The 23,131-nt window shown below is 48.2% G+C and overlaps 2 protein-coding genes and 1 long non-coding RNA gene across 27 annotated transcripts in view; 1 reads left to right on the forward strand and 2 right to left on the reverse strand.

Moving 5' to 3' along the window:
• The window catches only part of MEGF6 (multiple EGF like domains 6), a 231,718-nt gene extending 223,886 nt beyond the window's left edge, over positions 1 to 7,832 (forward strand). For 12 of the 23 annotated variants that reach the window (XM_039509411.1, XM_039509408.1, XM_039509409.1 and 9 more), the window contains 8 exons: positions 865 to 993; positions 2,048 to 2,176; positions 2,336 to 2,464; positions 2,689 to 2,817; positions 4,120 to 4,248; positions 4,992 to 5,120; positions 5,739 to 5,870; positions 6,380 to 7,827. In XM_039509411.1, the coding sequence (XP_039365345.1) occupies positions 865 to 993; positions 2,048 to 2,176; positions 2,336 to 2,464; positions 2,689 to 2,817; positions 4,120 to 4,248; positions 4,992 to 5,120; positions 5,739 to 5,870; positions 6,380 to 6,444 (971 nt within the window). In that variant the 3' untranslated portion in view covers positions 6,445 to 7,827. Of the gene's footprint in view, positions 1 to 864; positions 994 to 2,047; positions 2,177 to 2,335; positions 2,465 to 2,688; positions 2,818 to 4,119; positions 4,249 to 4,991; positions 5,121 to 5,738; positions 5,871 to 6,379 lie in introns of all 23 variants that reach the window. The other 11 variants (XM_039509423.1, XM_039509424.1, XM_039509425.1 and 8 more) reach the window with 4 other exon arrangements.
• On the reverse strand, positions 6,842 to 14,868 carry LOC120387972. The gene is made up of 4 exons (XR_005590460.1): positions 14,759 to 14,868; positions 14,240 to 14,341; positions 13,856 to 13,972; positions 6,842 to 6,978 (listed from the first exon to the last, which is right to left on the reverse strand). It is a non-coding gene; the product is annotated as an uncharacterized LOC120387972 (long non-coding RNA).
• A 3,424-nt stretch (positions 14,869 to 18,292) lies between these two features.
• Positions 18,293 to 23,131, reverse strand: part of ARHGEF16 (Rho guanine nucleotide exchange factor 16) — a 39,264-nt gene continuing 34,425 nt past the window's right edge. For 2 of the 3 annotated variants that reach the window (XM_039509616.1, XM_039509617.1), the window contains exons 13-15: positions 22,433 to 22,506; positions 19,865 to 19,966; positions 18,979 to 19,118 (exon numbers count right to left, since the gene is read on the reverse strand). In XM_039509616.1, the coding sequence (XP_039365550.1) occupies positions 18,979 to 19,118; positions 19,865 to 19,966; positions 22,433 to 22,506 (316 nt within the window). Of the gene's footprint in view, positions 19,119 to 19,864; positions 19,967 to 22,432; positions 22,507 to 23,131 lie in introns of all 3 variants that reach the window. The other variant, XM_039509618.1, reaches the window with a different exon arrangement.

The following is a 23,131-nucleotide window of genomic DNA, read 5'->3' on the forward strand; positions in this document are numbered from 1 at the left end:
TGCAACCCTCTTGAAATAATCTCCCCCAATTTCATTTTTGCTCAGTTTTCTATGCAGTGTTTTTTAAAAATGCATTTTCACGGCACTAATTGCGTTTCCATTAGGAGCCTCCTTGAAAAACAGGGATGTAGCTGATTATTTTGTCTAGTTCTAAAAGATGTGGTTAATGCAGGATAAAATGGGGAATTGGGCCTGCTTTTCAGCAGCCATGCCTAGGAGCTGTGAGCACTTTCCCATGCTTTATGCTGTGCTTTATGGCCGCAGGTGCTGGGAGGATGAAGGAACCCAGGATGGCCTTGCGCTTTGATTATTTCTGACACAATATGTGGGTTATATCTAATCAAAACAGTCCACTCCATCATGCAGTCCATTAGGCCACAACAGACCTGGCTTCCTGAATCTTCATCCTGCTGGGGTGCATGTCGTGTCAGCAGGGCCGCTTTCTGTGGCTCACCATGAGCTCTTTGTTCGGATTAGTCAGGAAATCAGCAGCTTCTCACTCAAAATAGACAGGAAATGACCTTCTCCCACCTCCTCTCACTGAGTGAAGTGAATTGGGTGGTGTCACTCTCTGGCATCTGTTCATGCCAACAGCATTTACTCACCCATGTCAATTGTTGTTTTATGAGCAAGTAAACCAGGGTTAACATCTTTACAAACATTTATGTAAATTGGCGGACCCCTTAGATGGCCAACATGCTGCACACTGTTTCGAACCATCTTGCCTTGTCAGTGACCTAGTGTTTAATAATAAAGATTGGTGAGGAGACACTTGTATTGTGAATGTCAATGCACATGCCACATGATCAGTGTCTGGGCTTTGTCGTTTTTCTAAGCACTGGGGTTTTTTAAATTTCCCCCCAGGATGTTCAGCTGGTTGGTATGGTCCCAATTGTGAGCAGCAGTGTAAGTGTAAGAATGGCGGACGCTGTGAGACCACCACAGGGACATGTCAGTGTCCCGCTGGGTACGTCGGCGCTGACTGCAGCATCGGTGAGTGTGCAGGGTATTGCCTGGGGAGGTCTGAGACTGAGTGGCAGGCTGCTTTAAATCTCGATGGGGTGAATCCTGGCGTTAGCTGCCCACGCGCAGCTTCCTTTGCCGCCATGCACATGAATGAGATGCTGCCCTTCGAGAGAGCAGCAGCTGTGATGCGGGCCACAGTCTACGAACATTGCAGGCAGATTTCAAGCAGCACATTTGCCTTCCAAGTCCAGCTTTGCAAAACATTACACTGAGTACCTTCCACCGCCTAGTTTCGAGATGTCTGCTAGCAGAGGAAGTGCTGGGAGGGAATTCTCAATTACTGCTGAAATGCATGGACCATTCCTCCTTCCTCTGACTCCCAGTGACTCCTGTTTTCGATGATTCACTGTTCAGAGCCACAGTAAAAGCAAAAATCCATACGTTTGGGGTGTTTCTTACACTTGAAAGGTTTTAGACATTAGCAGCGGAAGGGAGTCATACAGTAAATGTGCCACAAAAGAGAATAACCCCCTGCCTTACAAAATACTAATAATCTCCTCAATGCAGAAAAATCTTGACAGCTTTGGTTCATCTTCTAAGAACAGAGTCATGAAGCTTTTTCCTCTTGGGTTCCAGCAAAATGTTTTCTGTCAAAACCCCTGCAGGACGAATAGTGACCCTGCCAAAAATACCCTTGTGGAAGGGAATTTTCTTCTTATTCATTGGGGATGGGTGTTTTTTCTCCAAGCGTTGTTATGGTCTAATGATGCAAAAGAAAGGGAATTGCTGCAAAAATTCAAGCTGTTGCCAAAATGGATTTTACCAGAGGGAGCTACAAGCACAAGGGATCTAGATGGCTCGTTTCTTCTCTACCAAATCAGGCCTAAGATCACGGAGTTAGTGGCAGAGCCTTGTAAAGAACCCAAGATTTCTGACCCCCTTGTCTCAGAGCTCTAACCACCAGACACGTTCCCCTCCAAGCCAAACCTAAGCCCTTCTATTTCAGACCACAGCCTGCTTCTAAGAAGGCTAATGTCACCATCTCTTAGGGAAATTACACCTCTCCTCTCCCCTCCCCTAGGCTGCCCCATTGGTCGCTATGGCAAGGACTGCATGCACCTGTGTTCCTGTGGAGAAGGTGCCACCTGTCACCATGTGACAGGCATCTGCATTTGTCCAGCAGGAAGAACTGGTCCCAGCTGTGAACACGGTAAACATTAACCATGGCGCCGTTTAACCAAGACTGGGCATTTCACCACTGTGGTTTGGAAAGGGCTGTAGGGTTGGGTACAGGCAAGCTACCCCAGCCCCATTGGTGTAGTGTCTGTTTGATCACATCGGGATTTCTCTCTTCTTTTGTCTTTTTCAGTCTGCCAGAAAAACCAGTACGGGGCAGGCTGCAAGCAGACGTGCTCCTGCCAGAATGGAGGAATCTGCCACGCGGCTGACGGCTCCTGTTTGTGTGGGCTTGGGCGGACCGGGAAGTTCTGCGAACTGGGTAAACCCCCTGGAGGTGCTCTGTCCTGGCACCAGCCTGGCAACTGTTAAACTGAGTTTGTGTTTAGAATTGAGGCCCTCTTTGCCATGGCCACTTGCATAGCTGTGGCCTCCCTCGCAGGGCACCCTGTGCGGCCTGGCCTGGCCACAGGTCACCTGCTGCACAGGACGTGCTCGCGTCTGAGCCATGCACCAGTTACGCTCTCTGAAACGTGTTCCCCGCAGAATGCCCACCAGGGACGTATGGCGCCAACTGCCAGCTGAACTGTGCCTGCCGGAATAATGGGACGTGTGACCAAGTGACGGGAGCCTGCCACTGCCGCAGAGGGCACTATGGGCACTTATGCGAGCACAGTAAGTTCAAGCAGCAGAACGGTTCCTCCTTCTGCCCTCCGAGGTTGTGTTGTACTCCACAGGCAGGTTATCAGTCAAGTTAAAGAAGCTGGCGGTTTGAATGCCCTGTCCTTTGGGAGTGCTTGGAGTGTGCACACATAACCTGACCCACATTAGCAACTGCTTTAAAAACAAGCCCGAGTACAAAAACGCAGCACCATGGTCCATACTGTAATGTCAGAAATATTTTGTTTCGTTAGTGTGCTCGGGTCAGACCAATACAAACCCAGATTCCTTAGTATTGTGGGAAAGGCAGTGCTACCACACACCTGCATCAGAGGGAAAGATTGGCACATTTTTGGGTAGTTTCACACACTTGTGGACTGAACAGGGACACTGGCTTTATGGCTTATAACAACGATCTGTAACCCAGCAACAAACCCCTTTTTGTCCTATGACTGCAGAGGTGTTAATGGGCCGCTCTACCTGGAATGGTCCCTTAGAACCTCTGCTTACTACTTATGCTAAACAACCTGTTCCATCTTGCATTTAGCTGTGCTGCTCGGAGCGCCTTGCCCTAACCTGAAGAAGCGCTCGGTGGGGCTCAGAACCTTCTCTCTCTCACCAACAGACATTGGTGCAATAAAAGATATCACCTCACCCCCATGACATTTTGCATTTTTCACCTTAAATCTTCCCGTTGTTCACTAAAATGGAAGAGGACTTCCATGGGCAAAGCCGACCATGGCCTGCACAGGATGTCAGTGAAATAGTTCAGATGGGTGAAGAGTGAGTTGTTGTGTTCCAGGCTTACATCTTTTTTGCTATTGAGATCCATGGAAAGAGTAACTCAACACTCTTCCTGAATGGCCGGAGCTGACTGTGGCTAGTTTGCAAGCTCTTTGTTCACTGTAGGTACAGTGCCTGGCACAATGGGGATCTGCTCTGTGAGTGGGGCTCCTAGGCACTACAGTAATAAACAGGGCGTTGGGAGTTGTGCTCCAGCTCCAGGCAAAAACCTGCTTCTCTGGGCCAAGCTCCAAAGCCCTGATAATAAATGATGATTATTTGTGGATCCAGTGTGCAGCTAAAAGAAAGACTGTGAGCAGTCTACTGGCTGCTGTCCAAGTGTCAGAAAGACCACTGGTTATTCCCTCCCAACACAGAGCAGGAGTGTCCCTCTGCATCTCAAACCTTCCCAGTGTAAAGGGCTCACACCTTCCTCCCATGGGTTAGCGGGAGCTGCTGGGACCCCCAGCAAATAAGGCCTCATTGAAGCGATCTGTGTTTACTAATGAACTCTCCAACTGGCTTCCTTCCCAGCCTGCCCTCCAGGTTTCCATGGACTTCGTTGTCAGGAGTTGTGTGATTGTCAGAATGGCGCAACTTGTGACCCAGTGACCGGTCAGTGTCTGTGTCCTGCTGGCTTCCACAAAGACCGCTGTCAGACAGGTATAGCTCACGTCAGCGTATTTCCCATCCAAAGGTGACGTGTTGTCACTGCATAGGCAGGGCCCAGTGCTGCCGTCCGTGAATGTACTTCCAGCTGGCACTAGTGGCACTCTGTGGGGCAGGTACTGCTGGCAAACAAACAGGCCGTGGTAATCTTAAAAGGGCTCTGGCCCTGTAACTATGAGGTAGTATTCGCTAATCAGAGTGCTTGCCACCCACTCGTCAAGCATCAACCCCACTGAGGTAGGAAGTAGTGCCAGCCCCACTGTGGCGTTCTCAGAGGTAGGGAAGGTGGGGACAGCAATGGAACCCTGGAGTGCTGCTCTGAGCCTAGACAACATTTCTTCACTGTGATTTCTTAGACGCCAGTTTTCGCCTACCTCGAGCCAGTTGGAATGACTCAAATTTAGACAAGCAGAGGCACAAAAACAAAAAAATCAAGCAATTCGTTATCTTCCCCCCCACAAAAATTTTCTGTTTTGCACAACACCCCCTGGAAGTGAGTGCACAGGGCCAGTCGCCATAACAGAATCAGCTTCTGTCACAAAAGTCAGCGACACTGGCCTCCTACTGACAGGGCGTAGCCCTGGCACTGCCCTCAGAGGGAAGCCACATGCAGGGTTTCCCAGTGCCTTGAGATCATTTCCACGTAAAGAAGCTTGTCTTGGGCGGTGAGGCCCACAGGATTGGAAAGACTGGTTGTGTGAAAAAGCCACCCTTCACCCTTTCTCTTGTGCTAACAGGCTGCGAGAAGGGGCGGTACGGCGAGCGATGCCAGCAGTTGTGTGACTGTGAAGGAAATGCACCATGTGATCCAGTCACTGGGCACTGCCTGTGTCCGCCGGGAAAAACTGGCACCAAGTGTGACCTGGGTGAGTGTGGATTATTTGCAACAGCCATAACAGGTGTGCAAGTGATGCTGTTAGGACAGATGCGCTATCATCACTCTCCTGTCTGGGGCTGGGACTACTAAAGGGAGGGGCATTTTTGTGGCCTAACCAGAAGGCATCGGACCTGGGTCGTCTTGCACCAGCCTTACACTAATGTGAGAGAATTGTGCCCGTGGGCTCTGTAGGTCACATTCATAAAACACAAGTACTGAAGTTCTAGAGCATGATTGATGTGGAGGACTGGATGGTTCCAGGTGTTCCTATGGGATGTGGGGCCATTCATCTCCCAGCAGTGACTGACTGCCGTGGCCCCATCACAACACACTCCTCTGCCCTGATTGTTAGCTGGAGTTAAGAAGCCAACAACCAAATGGAACCTGAACTCCCCTCTGGGCCCTTTGGGTGGTGTAACAAATCCAGGGGTAAGGTGCAGCCTATCCCATCCCTCTCCTGGGGCAAAGTGCCCCCTTAGCTTTCACCAGGCCTGTGCGTCGTCGTGTCACCTCAATATCAGGCAACACTTAGCCAGAACTGCAAGCTAATGCGCTGATGGAATTCCAGCTCCTCCAAACAGTCTCTCTGCCTTTCTTACCTCTCCAGACTGCCGCCCGGATAAATTTGGCCCAGATTGCACCCTGACCTGTGACTGTGCCTCTGTCAACTCTTTCTGCAATGCTCAGAATGGCCAGTGCACTTGCATTAATGGGTACATAGGCCCTACATGTCAAGAAGGTAACTTCAGGCAGCAATGCTGGTATTTCCAAAGTTCCCACTGTCACCCCACACCAGTAACGGATTGGGGCAAGATGAAAATGGTTGTGGTTTAGTGCTTTTAATGTGGGGGCATCCCCTCCGCAGAACTGTCATGCCCTCGGGGTTTGAAATTTTGCAGGTAATACTGCCTAGTGTAGACATGATCATCAGCTAAAGCAGCCCTATGGCTTGGACCTGACACGCTATCACCAAAGGTGTTTCCATTAGGCAGGTGGAGTGGTTTTGCTTTCAGACAGGTAGGGGGTGGGTACTAGCTCGGGCATGCCTTCCTCAGGCAACTAGCTACATTAAAGCTAGCTTTGGGTAGCTCTACCCTGGAGAAAGCCAATAGCATTTGAGTAGGTATGAATCAGTCCATCAGGGGGCAGTGGTGGCATCCCACAGCAGAGGTGGAGAGGGCAGTTTGACCTATACTCCTGCGCCTTCTATAAGATCTCACATTGTTCTGTCTTCTCTTGATATTCTAGCTGCCACAACTACAATATCGTACCTCTTCGCTCCCAGGAGAGATGTCAAGCCTGTGAAACATTAGGTCATACAGCCACCATGTTCGAGGAGAACAAGAGTCAGCTTGTAAACAAGGCCCTGGTCTTTCTCTTCGCTAACACTAACCACCCACGAATTCTTTTGGTGACCAAATATTGGATCCCCTGCAATTCAGCCTAAGAGGTTTGAGGCTATTGTACACAGCTCAGCTCAACTCTGCAAGGAGACACTGAACAAGTGTATAAAAAGCCACACAGCTGGAAGAACTGCTCTTGGAATTTCATGCTCGATCACACACTTAGGGAAGCATTTCATTTTTACTCTATAATAAGAGATAATGTGGTTTTTCTCCAGCAGGCAATTATTGGACTTCTGTGGCTCATTCTCTAATTTTTTTTATTGTTGGTCTGGAATTTTAATCAAAATACATATTTATGTAAGGTATTTATGGGAAGATGTACAAATGTGTTTTCATGCTTGGTAGCCAAAGATCCCTGGCACCAGGGTGTGGACATGCTGCATCACTGGATTTTTGAACTTGTGAGCAGTCTTTCATTGGAGTTTACCATAGGCCACGGTGCTGTAATAGAATAAACATTCAATAAGTTGGTGATAAGAGCACTCACATTTACGTTCCAAAATGTACTGTAAGTCCTGGTTCCATAGAGGAGCATTTGATACTCGTGGGTGACAAGGACTCTGGGGATTGTGCAAACTTTGAGACTTTGCATTTCATGTGATGCTGGAAGAAGCACTCACGGGTAAGTCCTTCTTCCAGCATCACATGAAATGCAATCTGGTTTGTAGTAGTATGTATATCAAATAATGGGTTGTTGTAGCATAGTAAATCAGACTCAGTATTTGTAACCTCATCTTTCATCAAATGAGCAATGCGTCTTTTTGCAAATAAATTTGGTCAGGACCCAAGGAGCTGAGCTATGAACCCGTTGAGCCTGGAGCTGTTTAAGGTGTTTTGCACTCTGTTCCACTGCACAAACTTAGTATGTTACACTCTCCCTCGCCACAGCTGGGTACAAGAAACTTTGCTTTAAAAGATTGTTAGCTGCTCATTTGATTAAAAGTTATTTATTTATATATGTTCTACTTTGTACTCCTTTTGAACTGATTAACACAGTATTATGTCAAAAACAACAAAATGGTACCTGGTTTGGATTTTAATAAAAGCTAAAAGGAAGAGGGTTTCATTGCTTAATATCTCCAAAATACACTTATAGCCAGGACCAAGCTATGTACCCCCCTTGAATGCATAGGAAAAAGCAATACTGAGCATTTTGCTCTGCAGTGCAATTTATACCACATCGACCCAGCTACAGTTCAATTTGTTCTTGATGGTGTCAGCACTCAGTCCCAATGTCGTCACCTTCTTCCTGGGAATCTTGGACAGAAACACGGCAAGTGCATGAAAATTAACTTTAAAAATGACCATATTCAACGCACCAAGAACCTCATCTTGACAAATTAGAGGATGAGGGTTCCACCTCTCTTCTACCACTATATTCTGTGACCAACTGAGCTAAGACCCGTTTGGCTGAATAGCCAATTTGGTTTAGGTTCAAAGAGGTTGTGCATTACTGGCAAAGGTGTTTAAAATAGGTCAGGAGGAACAGGGCCCAAGATAGCACATCACTGCTAAGAGCACATAGGTAGAGGGCTTAAGTGCATTTACCAATTATTAATGGTACTTAAAACAAAAGGGTGATTAAAATCAGATACAGTTTACATTTAATATTCATTTCAATTTGACAGGTTTACAAGTTACGACTAAACAGCATTGAGCCCTTTCATGTAACTACGAATCACGTCTCCCTAGTTTGAGAGGCAATATAAACAAACATTGGCCTACTAGAGCCCTAGATCGGTCTCTATACATTAACGTGATCAGCTGACAAACTGTAATCGCCAGTGTTGTAGGAATCATGAGAGCAGCTGGGCCAGACCCCTAATGGCCCAAGCATGTTGTGGGCTCAGGACAGCTCCCAAATGTAGTGAAATGTTTCCATGAATGGTGGTTTTGATAATAATGAGGGCAGGATTTTCAACAGTCCCGAGCATTAGAGACTGGAGGGGGGAGGGGATATTTTTCCAATCCCAAATCAGGCCACAAAAGTTGAAATCTAAAAACAAAATTGTAAATAAAAAAAATTCAGATTGGGTCGACTGAAATGCTTCATTTTGATCATTTCAAAAATCTTTGTTTAGATTTCAACTTTTTTCCTTAACTTTATTTTAAACTTTCAAAATGTCTTAACAGGAGATTGCAACAATTTAGAAACTTTTTCCCTGAACAGAAAACTTCACTGAACCTGATCTGTTCCTGCAAAAAGTTTTGGTTTTGATGAACTAGCATTTTCCAACAAATGGCTTAACTCTGCTCCCATTGATATTTTGTGCTTTTGAAACCCCTGTCCCAGATGTCTCTTCACAAGCTGTGCTATGACAGGACTTCTCCAAGAAAACTTCATGGCCTCTCAGCACTGCCTTTGATTGAACAGCTGTGATTAATTGACAATACTGCAGGAGGTTGTGCATTTCCTCCTGCACACTCCATTTCGAGCATTCCAGAGCCTAGAGTTGAGCACAAGGGCCTGATGCAACGTTCATGGAGTGAAAATGCCCACACCTCCAGCTACTTCTGATTTGGGTTTTTGACTTTTTGCCGCCCCCTGTGGGTGCTGTTTATACTACAGAAACTGACATCAGGAGCGGAGGCTGGCACTGCTAAAATCAATGGGAGCTTTGCCATTGACTTCACTAGGCACCTGTGGGCAAAACATGGCACTGCCCCTGTGCTGCATAGACACAACGATGTTTGACATGGCAGGGTTGCAGGGTAAACAGAACCTGAGCCATGATATTATTGCTGTAGTCAGCACAACTGCTGTAAATAACTAATGAAACTGCCATTCATCTGAAGAAGGGGGGGGTTTACCCACAAAAGCTTATTCCCAAATAAATATTAGGCAGCACCAGACGCCTCATTTTTGGGCAGTTCTAGTTTTTCCTTAGCAATCCACCCTGACTGTAAAACTCAAACAGGAATGTGAAAATAGCCTGGCATCTTGATATCTGAGGTGGCCACTGAATGACTTCACCAAGTAGTGATATTTCAACTTAAAATATACTGCTGCTAGGACAAATGTCCTAGTCCGCACATGAAAAGACTGTCCATTGTAGCTCTGTTATTGCCAGATCGTAAATATTTCCTCACCTACCATGTCACTATCTTTCTTTGGACCAAGATCTGTTAGTAGAGAGAGGGGCTTGCGAGCTTATCCTTTGTGTGCGCACATCCTTGAGGCCAGCCCACTGCAGAGAAAAATGCAGTTTCATCTGACTGAGTTAAGTGAAAAGATCCCATCTGCCAATGATCCATTCTGCCAAAACCAGCACTGAATGTGTTACTCAGCTGATAATGGGCCTGTCTGAGGGAGCAAGAGGCTGCTACAGGCTTAGAACACCAAGGACTGAGAATAACGATGTAATCTGGGGAAAAAGCTGCTGGAGGAATTGTTCTGCCATTTTTGTTTTTTGGGAAAGAGAAGGCTAATTGTTCGAGAACCTGGGTACGAAGTCTGACTCTTGGGCAAATATTTGAAAAGAAGGGGTTAGCTGCTTGTTAAATCAGTGGGGCTGGTGCATAAGACAATGCAGACACTGAAAACAAGCTAGATGTGTTTAAAGAACAATCCGTGACCTCACAAAACTGATGGAAGATTGCTAGAAAACCTGCTTTATTATATTGGGGGAGGGATTGCTCAGTGGTTTGAGCATGGGCCTGCTAAACCCCGGGTTGTGAGTTCAATCTTTGAGGGGGCCACTTAGGGATCTGGGGCAAAATCAGTACTTGGTCCTGCTAGTGAAGGCAGGGGGCTGGACTCTTTGCTGGAAGGGACCCTGAAAGGTCATTGAAATAATAATATATGGAGATATACCATTAAATATTACTAGTAACAATGCAGTTGCATCAAGATCACTGGGTATCCAGCGATTGTCCTGTAGATAAAAAATGTTTCATGGTAGACTAGATATTTAATATTAAGCTACATACTCCATAGCAAAAGCATATCAAGGATAGGTCTATCAATGGCTATTTAGTCACCCATGATCTAGGTGCCCTGAAACCTCTGAATGCTAGGAGCTGGGACTGGATGACTTGATCATTGCCCGGGAAGCAGCTAGCAGCAGCCCCTCTGGGAAGACTGGAAACTGGACAAGATGGACCATTGGTCTGACCCACGGTGGCCATTCTTATGGTGTTTCAAAAGGGGTTTTGACCTATTTAAAAAGCAGGCAGCAATTCCTGGAATGTTTGGGGCTAGTCGCTAACTGACACAGTGTAAATAAAAGTTGAGCGCCCTGGCCTAAGATGCAGGGGATTGACATGCACCTGGACGCTGTTTCCAAGCAAAGCTCTGGGAAAGCAGAGTCAGGCCCACACTAAATGAAAATTGTCTCAGTGATAAGACAAGGACACTCTTCACTGGCTGCAGTACTTCATACCAGACTGAGCTAATCCACTCCCAGAGGCATTTGTCTGTTAAAAACCAAAGTCAATCCTTTGAGTCAAGCCACAACTAATGGACAAATGTATTAGACTGGAAATGGGGAACTTAATATCCCATTTCTTAATCAGATTTGCAGCTTTCCATTCTCTTGGGATACTAAGCTGGAACCTTTCACCGCCCCGAGAAAGATAAATCTGTTGTCCAATGTCAAAACTAGCAAGAAGCAAAACATTTGTTTCCTGACTTCCATTCAGCACAGTGTGCTGAGTTAGGATCGCTGTTGTGTGGACCTGGAGGGCAGATACACTTAGCTATTTTGTTTGGTTCCTGAGACTCATACATCATGTGCCAGAACAACAGTCCGTGCATGCGGAGTTTTGAATTTCATGTGAAATCCACAAAAATACTATTATTTTAACATCTTGTATTCACTACCTGCCAGAAGCCAAAACACTCAGGGAGTGCACAGTGCCAATTCTAGCCCAGAGTTGCTGTGATTTAGTTTTAACGAGTAATCTGACCCTTTATAACTGACACAACTCACACACACTGAAAGTTTCAGCGGTGGAGCGCCCAGCACTTGATGAAGATGGGTCACTATTACCCTGATTCTAGAGCTAGAGAAACTCAGGTTGTGTGATGGAACTAGAATTTTACAACATCCATAGGAGTTCAACATAGGACTGAGAGTCAGTGGCTGTTTATGACACATCCATCTCCACTGCTTCTCTTAACCCCCCCCCCCCCATTGCTTAGCTAAGGCAAAGGCTAGAACCACAGAACAGACACGTCTCTCGTGCTCAGCAGCATCATTGCAAGGGGTGCATTTGGAGTTACAGTGGAGCTGGAATTACAATAAGGTAGGTGCCCAGAAGGCTGACACGCTACTCAAAAGTAGTTATCAAAGGTTTGCTGTCAATCTAGGGGCATCCCGCACTAGTTGATATTTTCGTTAATGACTTGGAGTGGAGATAGGCTTATAAAATTTGCAAGCAACACCAAGCTGGAAGGGGTTACTAGCACTTTGGAGGATAGAGTTAGAATTCAAAATGACCTTGACAAACTGGAGAATTGATCTGAAATCAACAAAATGAAATTCAATAAAGACAGCACTATGTCCAATTCCGGGGCCCACACACTAGGAAAGATTGGGGACAAATGAGAGAGAGTCCAGAGGAGAGCAACAGAAGTGATCTCTGAAAACCTGACCTCTGAGGAAGGGTTAAAAAACTGGGCAGAATTAGTCTAGAGAAAAGAAAACGGAAAGGGGGGGTGGGGTGGTGACAACACTGTAAGGGCTGTTCTTAATAGGATGGTGATCAATTGTTCGCCATGGCCACTGAAAGACAGACCAGAAGTAACAGGCTTGACCTGCAGCAAGGGAGATTGAGGTTAGATATTGGGAAAAACTTGCTAACTCTCAGGGGAGTTAAGCTCTGGAACAGGCTTCCAAGGGAGGTTGTGGAATCCCCAACAGCACTGGAGGATTTAACAACAGGTTGGATAAACACCTGCCAGGGATGGTCCAGGTTTACTTGGTCCTGCCTTCCTGCAGGGGGCTACACTCGAGGACCTCTCAAGAATTCTAACCATCAAAGCGCAGTCACGGACCCAGTTGGGATGGGACAGCAAAAAGATGAAGGCAGAATTCAGACAGTTTGAGAGGCCCAAACAGGTAACAAGCTGCATGTGGCAGCAGCAGCAGCACAGATCACATGCAGCATGCACTGCATTCAAATACCATCCCTCCCCTTTGTGGCTCCAACTATGGGGATCCACATTGTCCATTCCCCATCCCCCCATGAATTAAGCTTTCAGACACTCGGTTTGTCACTCCTATGGCTCAGAGGCGGCTCCAGGCACCAGCACACCAAGCTGGTCCCGCGGCTTCGGCAGACCTCCTGCAGGCGTGCCGCCGAATCTGCGAGACCGGGGACTTCCCGCGGGCAAGCCGCCGAAGGCAGCCTGCCTGCCGTGCTTGGGGCGGCAAAATACCTAGAGCCGCCGCTGCTATGGCTGAGATTCCTGATTCAAGGGCTCAGCTGTTGCTAAATATAAAACCACCTTTTGGACAACACCCAGCACAAAAGTCCTACATCGTCCTATGATAATACAGACAGTTAGCAGCAAGCAGCACCGTGAGCTGAGCCTTATTCAAACTCCCATCTGCAATCCAGCGTGCACGGCGCACTAAGGCTTGCGTTTCTGAAGCTTAGGCTGCCACCTAGTGACCATAGTAATTAAGGCTGTCCAACAATTAAAAAAAACTAATCACAATTAATCACAAGATTTAAAAAGAGTTGTGATCAATCGCAGTTTTAATCCTACTGTTAAACAATAGACTATCAATTTAAATTTATTATAAATATTTGTGGATTTTTTCTACATTTTCAAATATATTGATTTCCATTACAACATGGACTACAAAGCGTACAGTGCTCACTTTATATTACTGGTTTTGATTACAAAAATGTGCACTGTAAAATAAACAAATAGTATTTTTCAATTCCCCTCATACAAGTACTGTAGTGCAATCTCTCGATCGTGAAGGTGACATTTACAAATATAGAAATGTTTTTAACATAACTGCACTCAAAACCAAACATGTAATTAACTTGAGAAATGTAAACAAACTTGTTTGTCTGAGTGATTGGCTGAACAAGGAGGACTGAGTGGACTTAGTATTTTTCAATTCACCTCATTTTGTTTATGGTGCAAATATTTTTAAAATCAGTTATTTGTTTTGTGTTAAGCATGTGCAGTAACTGTGATTAATTGACAGCCCTAATATTAATCACAGGACAGTTTAGCATGAAGGACAGTTCTATAGCGCTATCTATCTCAGGGTCTCAAAGCAGGTCACAACTCCCTATGAGGTAAGGATCATCCCTCACTTTGCAAACAGAGGCTCAGAAAATTGAGGAGACTTACCCCAGGTCATGCAGGAATCTGCAGCAGAGCTGCAAATAAAATCCACATCTCCTATATTCCACTCTAACCACAAACACAGTCTCCCCAATGCTCTCACTGTCCATCTCCAGTTTGTCCCTGCAAGAAAAACAGAGAACAGGTCAGGTGTATTCCTGAGTTGGTCTGTTCAGAGACGTGTGACTCTAACCCACACCACCCACCCTTAGCACTGCAAACAAAGCTGACTCGATATTGCAGTGGTGGGAAGGAGCCATTTTGGCCCCGCCTGAGCAGAACTCTCCTAAGCAGTGAGGCCTTCTCACTTTGGGATCTGACTTCGCCTTAAAAGAAACCAAAACAAAAACCACTAGCAGCGTTTGTTCTGGGACCGGGTTTAAAACTCACCCTCCAGCCAGGCAATGCGACAGAGCCTGCCTGTAGCAGAGAACAGTCACCACCGAGTCACTGAAAGCCCATGGACAGGTGCTGATGGGGCCACGAGACGTGCTGCAGGGTAAAGCAAGGTGAGGGATAAGGAATGAAACCTGGCAGGCTCAGCCACACTAACTCTTGCATTTCCCCCACCCTCCGAGGATGCCTGTGCGCTCCTGCAAGCGGCAGGGGGGACAGAACGGGCAAGTGAAGGACCCGCAGAACAGGCAGCAGCAGTGCCGGTGCCCTGCTAACACACCTCACCTCGCACAGGGAGGAAGCGAGTGGTTCAAGGCCAAACTTCCTTCCATCTCTGGGCTGACATGGAGGGGAGGCACCAGTGCTGAGCATGGCCTTTGGGATGTGGACACCTGGCAGCCCGCTCCCCATAAATGCCCGTCACTATTCGCCTGCACTTGAACAAAGACCCGACGTGACCCTGACCCCCAAGACACAGCAGGTTTAGCCCCACAAATGCCAAGCAATTCTTACCTTACAGCTTTGCCATGGGAAGTCAGCTGCTCCTGCCAGCATCAAGCCAGGCCTCCTCCACAGCAATGCAATGACTGCCCCAACTGACAAGCAAAAGCCTCATTCACTGCGTGGAAACCCCCCAAAAGGGAGGGGCGGGGACAAGTAACTACTTTGCACAGGTTTTGAAACTCCCATTTCTATTTAATACACATTTATGTCACTCCTGGAGTTTTCCCCCATTTGACATTTCTGAAGGATCCATGCAGGCTGCCAGTCTAGTTTGCCTGAATGGAGACATATTCCTTTGACTGTGTGATGTTCTACACAACCCCTCCAGCTAACTTCTCTTATTGTATTAGCCAGACTTCCCGCTGAGTAGCTCCAGTGAGACAGAACGAGCAAACCCTCTCGCCGCTCATAACAAATCAGGAAGTTTATTAGCTTAAATATTTGCTACATACACTATACCCAGATGACGTGAACACTGCTGTAAGTAACAATTACAGGCTCAAGGTGCTGGAATTCCAGATTGGAGCCTCCAGACAGACACAATCTCACCTCCTCACCCCCCACCCCCCACCCCCCACACCAGCAGCCTTAGAGCTTGGCATTCAGGTCATTTATGCCCAGCCAGCAAATCCAAGTAGCAGGCCGTACTTATAGTGTCATAGAATATTAGCACGGGCTCACACAGCCATACGGGGCGTGAAACACTTTACTGTCTGCAGTGCATGTCTGTCCCCACAAGCACGGAGGCCAGAGTAATTTCAAACACATTTTCCCACTAAAGCAAGAAAAAAAAAAAACATTTGGGGAGACCAGAGAACCAGAAGGAAGAGAGGGGGAGCCAAAGCTTTAATTCTTTCTGTAAGTAAAACTGATGCACAGGGGATTCCTTCACGTAAAAAGCTTCACTCAACAAAGTGCTTGAAATGGCAGAGCAGGGTGAGCTGCAGGAGACGGCCCAGCAGAACTGTAGAGTATGAACCGTGCCCAGTGGGATGCTCACTGCTCTCTGCATAGCTGGGGACGATCTGTTACACGAACTGGCTACAAAGGCTTTCGTTCCTAAGAATTCCAACTCCCAAAGCCGTTCCTAGGGCGGGAGGTCACGTGCAAGTTTCTTCCTGGTCAACCTATGCCCCTCATCCAGACCGATAAAGAACAGTCATTGGCTCAGACAGTCCTGCATTCCAGCCCTACCCCCCCCCTTCGCTGTGTGTGTAAAAAGAAGCCATATTAGAAAACAAAGCAAGATATTTCATTTGTCTCAGACTGCAAAGAGGGAGCAGTTTGTTTGCAGCTGCATTACCATTCCCAGCTTCGAACCTCACTGGAAAACAGCCCCCCAAAGCCTCCAGCGATCACACTAAAGGGTAACCAGACTCCCATGGTTTTAATCTCGAAAAAGAAATTAAGTTGCTCATTCCTTATTCCGGTGGGTGGGTGGGGGAAGAGGAGTCTGGCAAGTCCAACTGTCCTGAGAAATCCTCATTCTAATCAATACGTAACAGATGCTTGTCTGTAAATACGTCCCTCACATCATGGCAGAGACTTTCACACATTCCCAGAATTTAAAGGCAGTTACAGGCCCTGCTGCTAAGAGATAAACTTCATTAAAATGCAACCAAACCTCCACCAGTGCCCAGTAGTCGCTACCTGCAAGTTGTTTCCCATTGGCGAGCTGTGAGGTGACATGGGGGAGGGGATGGACGGAGAGGAGAGGAACCTTGGAGAGGACCTACTGCCGAGTGTATAAATGATGCATCCGAATCACTGGTGGCAATAGTGATTCCAGATGCTTTAGGTGATTATGACACTCCAAGCCTGAAGAACTCCAGTTCTGGGGCTGTGGAGGTGAAAGCCTTTAACCCTGCAATGTCCCCCCAGGTGCCAGGCCCCCCTCACAATGAGGAGACCTTGACCATTGTATCGGCTTCAGTTCCCACCGCCCTCGTGGACTCTGTTCCGCCAATAGCCTTGCTGTGCTTCCTGGAGAAATACCGCATGGCCAGCGGTTCTGAGCACAGCGAATCTCGGCTGCTTTCTCACACGTTAAAGCCGTCTGCCGGGAGCACTCGGGGGGAGGCACAGAGCAGCATTCAAAGGGGAATTCAGGCATCCTTCGCACCTCTCTAAGCCTGCCCTGGGTATTCCTGGAATCCAGGCTCCCAGACAGAACACAGTAACCAGCACCATAAATACTGCGCACTCAGCCTTATTAAAGCCAGGTGCTAAAATACAAAGATTACATGGCACAATCCTCCAGTGACTCCAAACTATTCACATCCTCCAGGCAGTCTGGAACAGCCACGGTGCTGGCTGAGACGATATTTCCATGAAACACCTGGGGGGGGGGGGGGCGGAGAGATGGAGAAATACATTTGAGTGAGCCAGACTCTGTAATGAGCCCACTCCTGGCCACAGACAGAGGCCGCAGGTGGGTTTGAAAGCCTGCCTCTGTTCCCAGCTCTCGAGAGCTCTTTGGTGGGCTTGGCTCACAGCACGCTCAGTATGAGAAACGCTGGCGGCTGCACAGCCAGATTGGTACCTCTGAAGGGAAGCGGAGCAGCCACAGGTTACGACAGATTTGCTGGAGCAGCACCACTGACCAGAGGGAATTCCCATTACAGCTGTTTGCCCTGTACCCAGGCCACAGGTTAGTTCGTTTTCCCTCACTCGTTAGCTCTTTCCTTCCCCGTCACCCTCGCCTTAGCATTTACTCTGGGAGTTGATGGGGTCGGGATGGAAGGGAGGGAACCAGAATCACAGATATCAGGGTTGGAAGGGACCTCAGGAGATCATCTACTCCAATCCCCTGCTCAAAGCAGGACCAAAGATTGCAATGGATAAAATTAATCCATCCCAAATGCCCCTACGTCTTCGAGCCTGCACGGCAGTCACAGGATCACAAGCTGGCTTCTGGGCACTCTTCGTTCTAACCCGTGAGAGGGCTCCTTGCTGTGGCCTGACTTAAACGGCCTTGAAGCCTCCTGGACTCTTGGGAAATGCATCCTCCTGCCGCAACATCCAGCCCAAGACCGACGCTGGCTGAAAATCCACAAGTTTCCCCACGTAAGTGACCTGTTGTCATCGCATCAATTACTCCGCGGAGGGTTCGTACCTCCTCCGAGACTCCGGGAACGTGGAGCCTGGAGAGTCAATGCTGTCTCAGTGACCACTCCCCACTGTCTAAGACTCAGCTGGCCTTTTCCAACTTAGAAACACCCTGCAGGACAAATCCCAAACCTCTTGTGCAGGGTGCACACAGAGCGCTGGGTAGTTTGTCCTACGCTTATAGTTAGCGTTAAGAACGCTGGAGAGCACTTGCTGCCCACCTGCCTTCGTCCCCAAGCCCCCAGCTGTGAAGGATTCACCCTCTGCATGGGTGCAGAATCACATAAGCAGCCGTCCCTGGTTTGGATGAAGCTCAGACTTTCAGTGGCTCAGGACACGTCATCAGCAGAGCCCTCCCCAATACCCCAGCCAACGTAGAGCCAGACAGACAAAGGCTGCTAACCCTCTGCTGAAAATGAGGACAGACTATTCAAATCAGTAACAAGGAAAAAAATATCCATTTTATAGATACACGTTTATCAAAACCACACCTGGACGTGCTCCCTGCAATACGGCGGCTGGAAAGAAGCCCTGTAACTGAACTGCTGCATGTTCAGCTAGGATCCCCGACAAGTGCTCGCCCCAGGACTGATAGCAATAGGTGATGGCAGAGAGAGAATAAAGGTGAATTGGAGACAGTGGCACACAAACTGAAATACCTAACTAAAGCCCCAGCTCCACATGTGAGTATTTCAGGGAAGTCTCTGGGCTGGATCTCAAAGCAAGAAGCCATGGCTTTAAATTCCTTGCAGCAAATTCCAGTTGATATTAGAAAACCATCCAGCAGCGTATGAGAGGCCAGGGCAGATCAGATGATGTGAAGTATCTCCTAGGATTGCTGAAGTCTTCAGAGAGAAGATGACACATCCTGAGTGCATGCAAAGAGGTTATACAGTCCCTCTCTGCACAAAGCGCTCAGGTCCGAGTCAAGTTAGTTCCGCTAGAGAGCGTTTCCTTGAAAGGAAGGGAAATGGCGTTAGCTCCGAAGATCAGCTGCATGGGAGAGACACTGAGGGCACTGGCGGGTCTGGACCACAGACTTTCCTGTCCTCAATGGTCTGCAGCTCGTGGCCTTAAACTGGCTCACTCCAGAGAAAGAACGTTCCCCCGGGGCCTGCGACTCACACGTCCGTCTCTATCCGCAGCCGCTCCATGCGGCGGACGTTGCTCTCCACAGCGTTGCGGTTGGTGATGGGCTGAGCGCACGACTGGGGAAACCAGCCTCTCTCGCCATCTCGCAGCCTCTCGCCCAAGTACCAGCCTAAGAGAGGGAGTGATGCTCTCAGTCAGACGGGAAAAGGAAAAACACCTACACAGTGAACACATACAGTCTGCTCCAACCACCCTGCTCCAGGACACCAGCCAGTCACGAACTGCCCAGGGCCTGGAAGACGCTGCTCTGGCTTGACCGGCACTTCCAGGCTCCCAGCTCCACACCAGGGTCCCTGGGGTTCCCCACACGTGGAGATGCCCTTGAGTTCCGGACTCCCCGGCAGTCTTCCCAGCTGTCCAACAGAGCCCTGCCTGGGAGTCCACGACAGAGCATCCAACCCAAAATGAAACTGTTTCATCAGAAAGTTTCTGGCCAGCTCTAGTCATGACTGCAAATGACACAGCCTGCTATGGATTCACGTGGACATCTGGCTGCTGTGCCAGACAGCTCCTATATAGTCCTGGCACATTCACTGGGTAACTCGGCAGCATCTGCCATCCCCGGCCCTCAAAGCACTTCCCACAACACCTCCGCGGGGGGAGCCATTCTCCCCATGGGACCGACGTGGTGAAGGGACGGTCAAATGGTGTTGTGGCAGCATCAGGACCTGAGCCCAGGGAAACCTGCGCCAAGAAGCAGGAGGCACATTTCAGAGCACAGGTTAGGCTCCCATCTCCCCCTGGATCACACTCCCTTTCCCTGCACTCAGGAGTCCTGGCTCCAAGTCCCCCGCTCTGACTTCCAGACCACTCTTCCTCCTCTGCTTGTTACCTCAGTCTCGCCAAATCACTTACCATCCTCTTCGCCGAGGACCAAGACGACATCCGCCTGCTGCAGGGAAATCTCATCCGTCTGTTTAGCCAAGTAGGCCCTGATTATCTCCACCTGTCTCAGCTCTGTCGGGGGAGAGAGAATGCAGAGACTGAATGAAATGAAAAGCGCAGCGTGACTGGACAAAACGCCGGATGACGCTACGGCTCAACTGGACCTGACGGCCAAACACTCAGAGCTACAGTCACAGGTAGAAGGGAGAGGGCTGGGCACAGACCGGACAGGCCCTGCTGCATCCCTGCAGGCTCCGAAGTGACAGGAGGCCCAAGACAGACGGCCTTCGCTCACAAGCTGTAAAACGGTGCTGAGATGCAGGTGCCAGCCAAGCGACTGGGATCGTGGCCCACGGCCGATGGGCAAGTCCAGAGCAGATTTAGGTTCCAGTCATGGGCCCGCAACCACTCAAGCTAAGCACTCAGGCACCAGCTTCAAGGTGCTGCTCACCCCACCCACACCTCTGCTCTTGTTCCTCCCAGACACCCCTCCCTGTGGGCTCCCCAACCCCGTCTCCACGTCACAACCTCCCCTGCACTGTTCCCCAGCCACTGGGGCAGCCTAACGCTCGGCTTCAATCCCTCAGTACACCCACGCCTGCTAGAAGTGCCTTCTACTCCGCTCCGCCCCAGTGCTCTGCCCCGCTCTCCGTCCCAACTTGGCTGCATGCTCTCGGGGCAGGGGCCAGGTCTCGCTGTGAGCCAGGGGGCGATTCCCCTGCTCACCTAAGGCGCTAGCTCTCAGCGAGCTGGGGGAGGGTAAGTCAGCATTGTAGCGGCAGTGGCAGGAGAGGCACGGCTGAGCTGCACTGAGTACAAACCCATGGGTTTCAGGAGAGTAAAGACTCAGCATGGCTCAGCTCGCTCGGCCTCGACTGGGGGGACTCACACGAGCACAGGGAGAGCGTTGTGCACGCTGGTACGCAAGCAGGGGACATTGCACCACTAGCTCAGAGCATGGATGTAGCCACTGCACCATAGCTAACTGATTACAGAGAAAGGCCTGTTAATATCTGTGACGCTTACAATGGATGTAGGCAGAACACTGGGGATGAGCCCTGTGGAACTTGACGGTTTTGACCCCAAACCAGGCAAAACATGGCAAATTTGGCTTTTAGGGTCATTTGATCACAAATCTCAAAGCAAAGCAACAGAGTGGGCAGGAGGTGGCACAAACCAAATCAGCTGATCAAAAATGTACCCATTTCCAGTGGCTCTAGTCCCACCCTTTGCTCTTACTGACAAAGCTTTGGACACGACTCCTCTTCGATTTCACTTGGTGGAGAGTTTGTTACTCAGGCTGTTCAGAGCTATGGGTCTATGGGAAGGTGATTCGCAATGCTGCCAGCTCTCACAATTTTATCACGTGTCGCAATACCTGGGGGGTGGGAGATGGGAAGGGGGATCTGAAAGCCCCAGCTCCTGGAGTCATGTGATTAGCAGAGAGTCTCAGTTTTCATTTAAAAAAAAGTTATTAGCCCTTGTGGTTGTGGAGAAAAGCCTGAAAACAGGATCTGAGTTAACACTAAAAACTCGGAAACCAGGGAGTGGCGAAAACCCCCCGCCCCCAGCATTTTATTTTTTTTTAAATCCCATGATCTTTACAACAGTCTCATGATTTGCTTGGGGCCCTGACATCACTTTTCAATCCCTGGGGCTGGCAATGCTAGATTCATAACAATCAAATACATTAATTGCCACCATCTGGATTACAAGCTCCACAGACAGTGCACACAGCCGGTGGGTGACCAGATAGCAAGTGTGATAAATCGGGACAGGGGGTGGGGGGTAATAGGAGCCTATGTAAGAAAAAGCTCCAAAAATCAGGACTGTCCCTATAAAATTGGGACATCTGGTCACCCTACAAAGCCCATGGGGCTAAACAGAAGTTGGAGAAAGAAGCTTTATTTCTATTTGATCAGTTTTGAGCTTTTCATTTGGCAGATATCCCCCCTTCTTCCATTTTTGCAGAGCTTGGAATTAACAACATTTTTGTTCACTTCCTGGTGTATTCCCAGATGTGAACTGATTTTGGAGTCACAGGACCATGTGAGTTAGTAGCTGCTGAGGCAGAGCCAGCAGAGGGAGCAAAAGTCTCTTTTTCTCTTATTCTGTTCGGAAGAGCATTCCTCCTCCAATTTCCTCTCCCTTATTTAGCATCCAGCCACACCTTTATAAGAAGCTCACAAGCCAATGACAGAATCGTAAAGGGACAGATTTAGAGTTAACTGCGGCTACGGAGTAAAAGGTCTGATATCTGCATGGGAGGCAAATGCTGGTAGCAGGAGAACATGCGACAGATTAGAATGGGTCTCCTAACAGGAGAATTAATTAGATCTTTTCATATTTAATACATGCACGTCCACAGCACAAGGGAATCCCCTGGAGCCACAAACTTGCCAACCAGAGACTTTGACCTTTGGAAAGAGATCTTTACAGTCCTTAACTGCATAGAGTCGTACAATAATTAACAGACATCAGTGTGCAAGCTACAGACATGTTAAAAATAAACCTTAATGACTATCAATAAAGCTTTACCTCCTTTTCTAGCCATGTCATCGGTTTTGTTTTCTCTGTGCATCAGAGCAGTGATCCAGCGAGCCCGGTCACTCCTGTCAAGAGGAAAGAGTTTAAGACCTTGTTATGTGCAGGTAACACACATGGAAATACCTTACATTATAACCAAAGGGTTCTGCCAGGCTGTAGATAAGATAGAAATACTGGTCTCCTGCACATGGTAAATTCCAGCAACCCTCTCCCAAAAGAGCCAAACATCTGAAAGACACAACTTTAAATAAATAATCTAATCTCTATGAAGTGGGTCTGGACTTTCTTCTCTGCAGGCTGAAAACCAGAGGGAACGGAGAGATGCAGCTTTGAAGCAGAAGCAGTATAAAAGTTTCCTGAGTATCTATATACAGTGACCAGACAGCAAGTGTGAAAAATTGGGATGGGGGTGGGGGTAATAGGCTTCTATATAAGAAAAAGCCTCAACTATCAGGACTGTCCCTATAAAATCGGGACATCTGGTTACCCTATATCTATAGGACTTTCATACATTAATGAAAAAAAAAATCAGGTGAGACACTAAAATGGTGGAGATGGCTGAACTATACACCCAGGATCAGAGGCAAAAGTTTGGGGATCCCCAAAAGAACTGTCACTTCTTGTGAAACAGGATCGAGTAGAACGGATGAAGGCTGATCTGGTCAAGCTAATGGGGCTTCCCAGAGGAAG

This window comes from Mauremys reevesii, linkage group 21 (assembly GCF_016161935.1).
Source record: "Mauremys reevesii isolate NIE-2019 linkage group 21, ASM1616193v1, whole genome shotgun sequence".
Lineage (NCBI taxonomy): Eukaryota > Metazoa > Chordata > Testudines > Geoemydidae > Mauremys > Mauremys reevesii.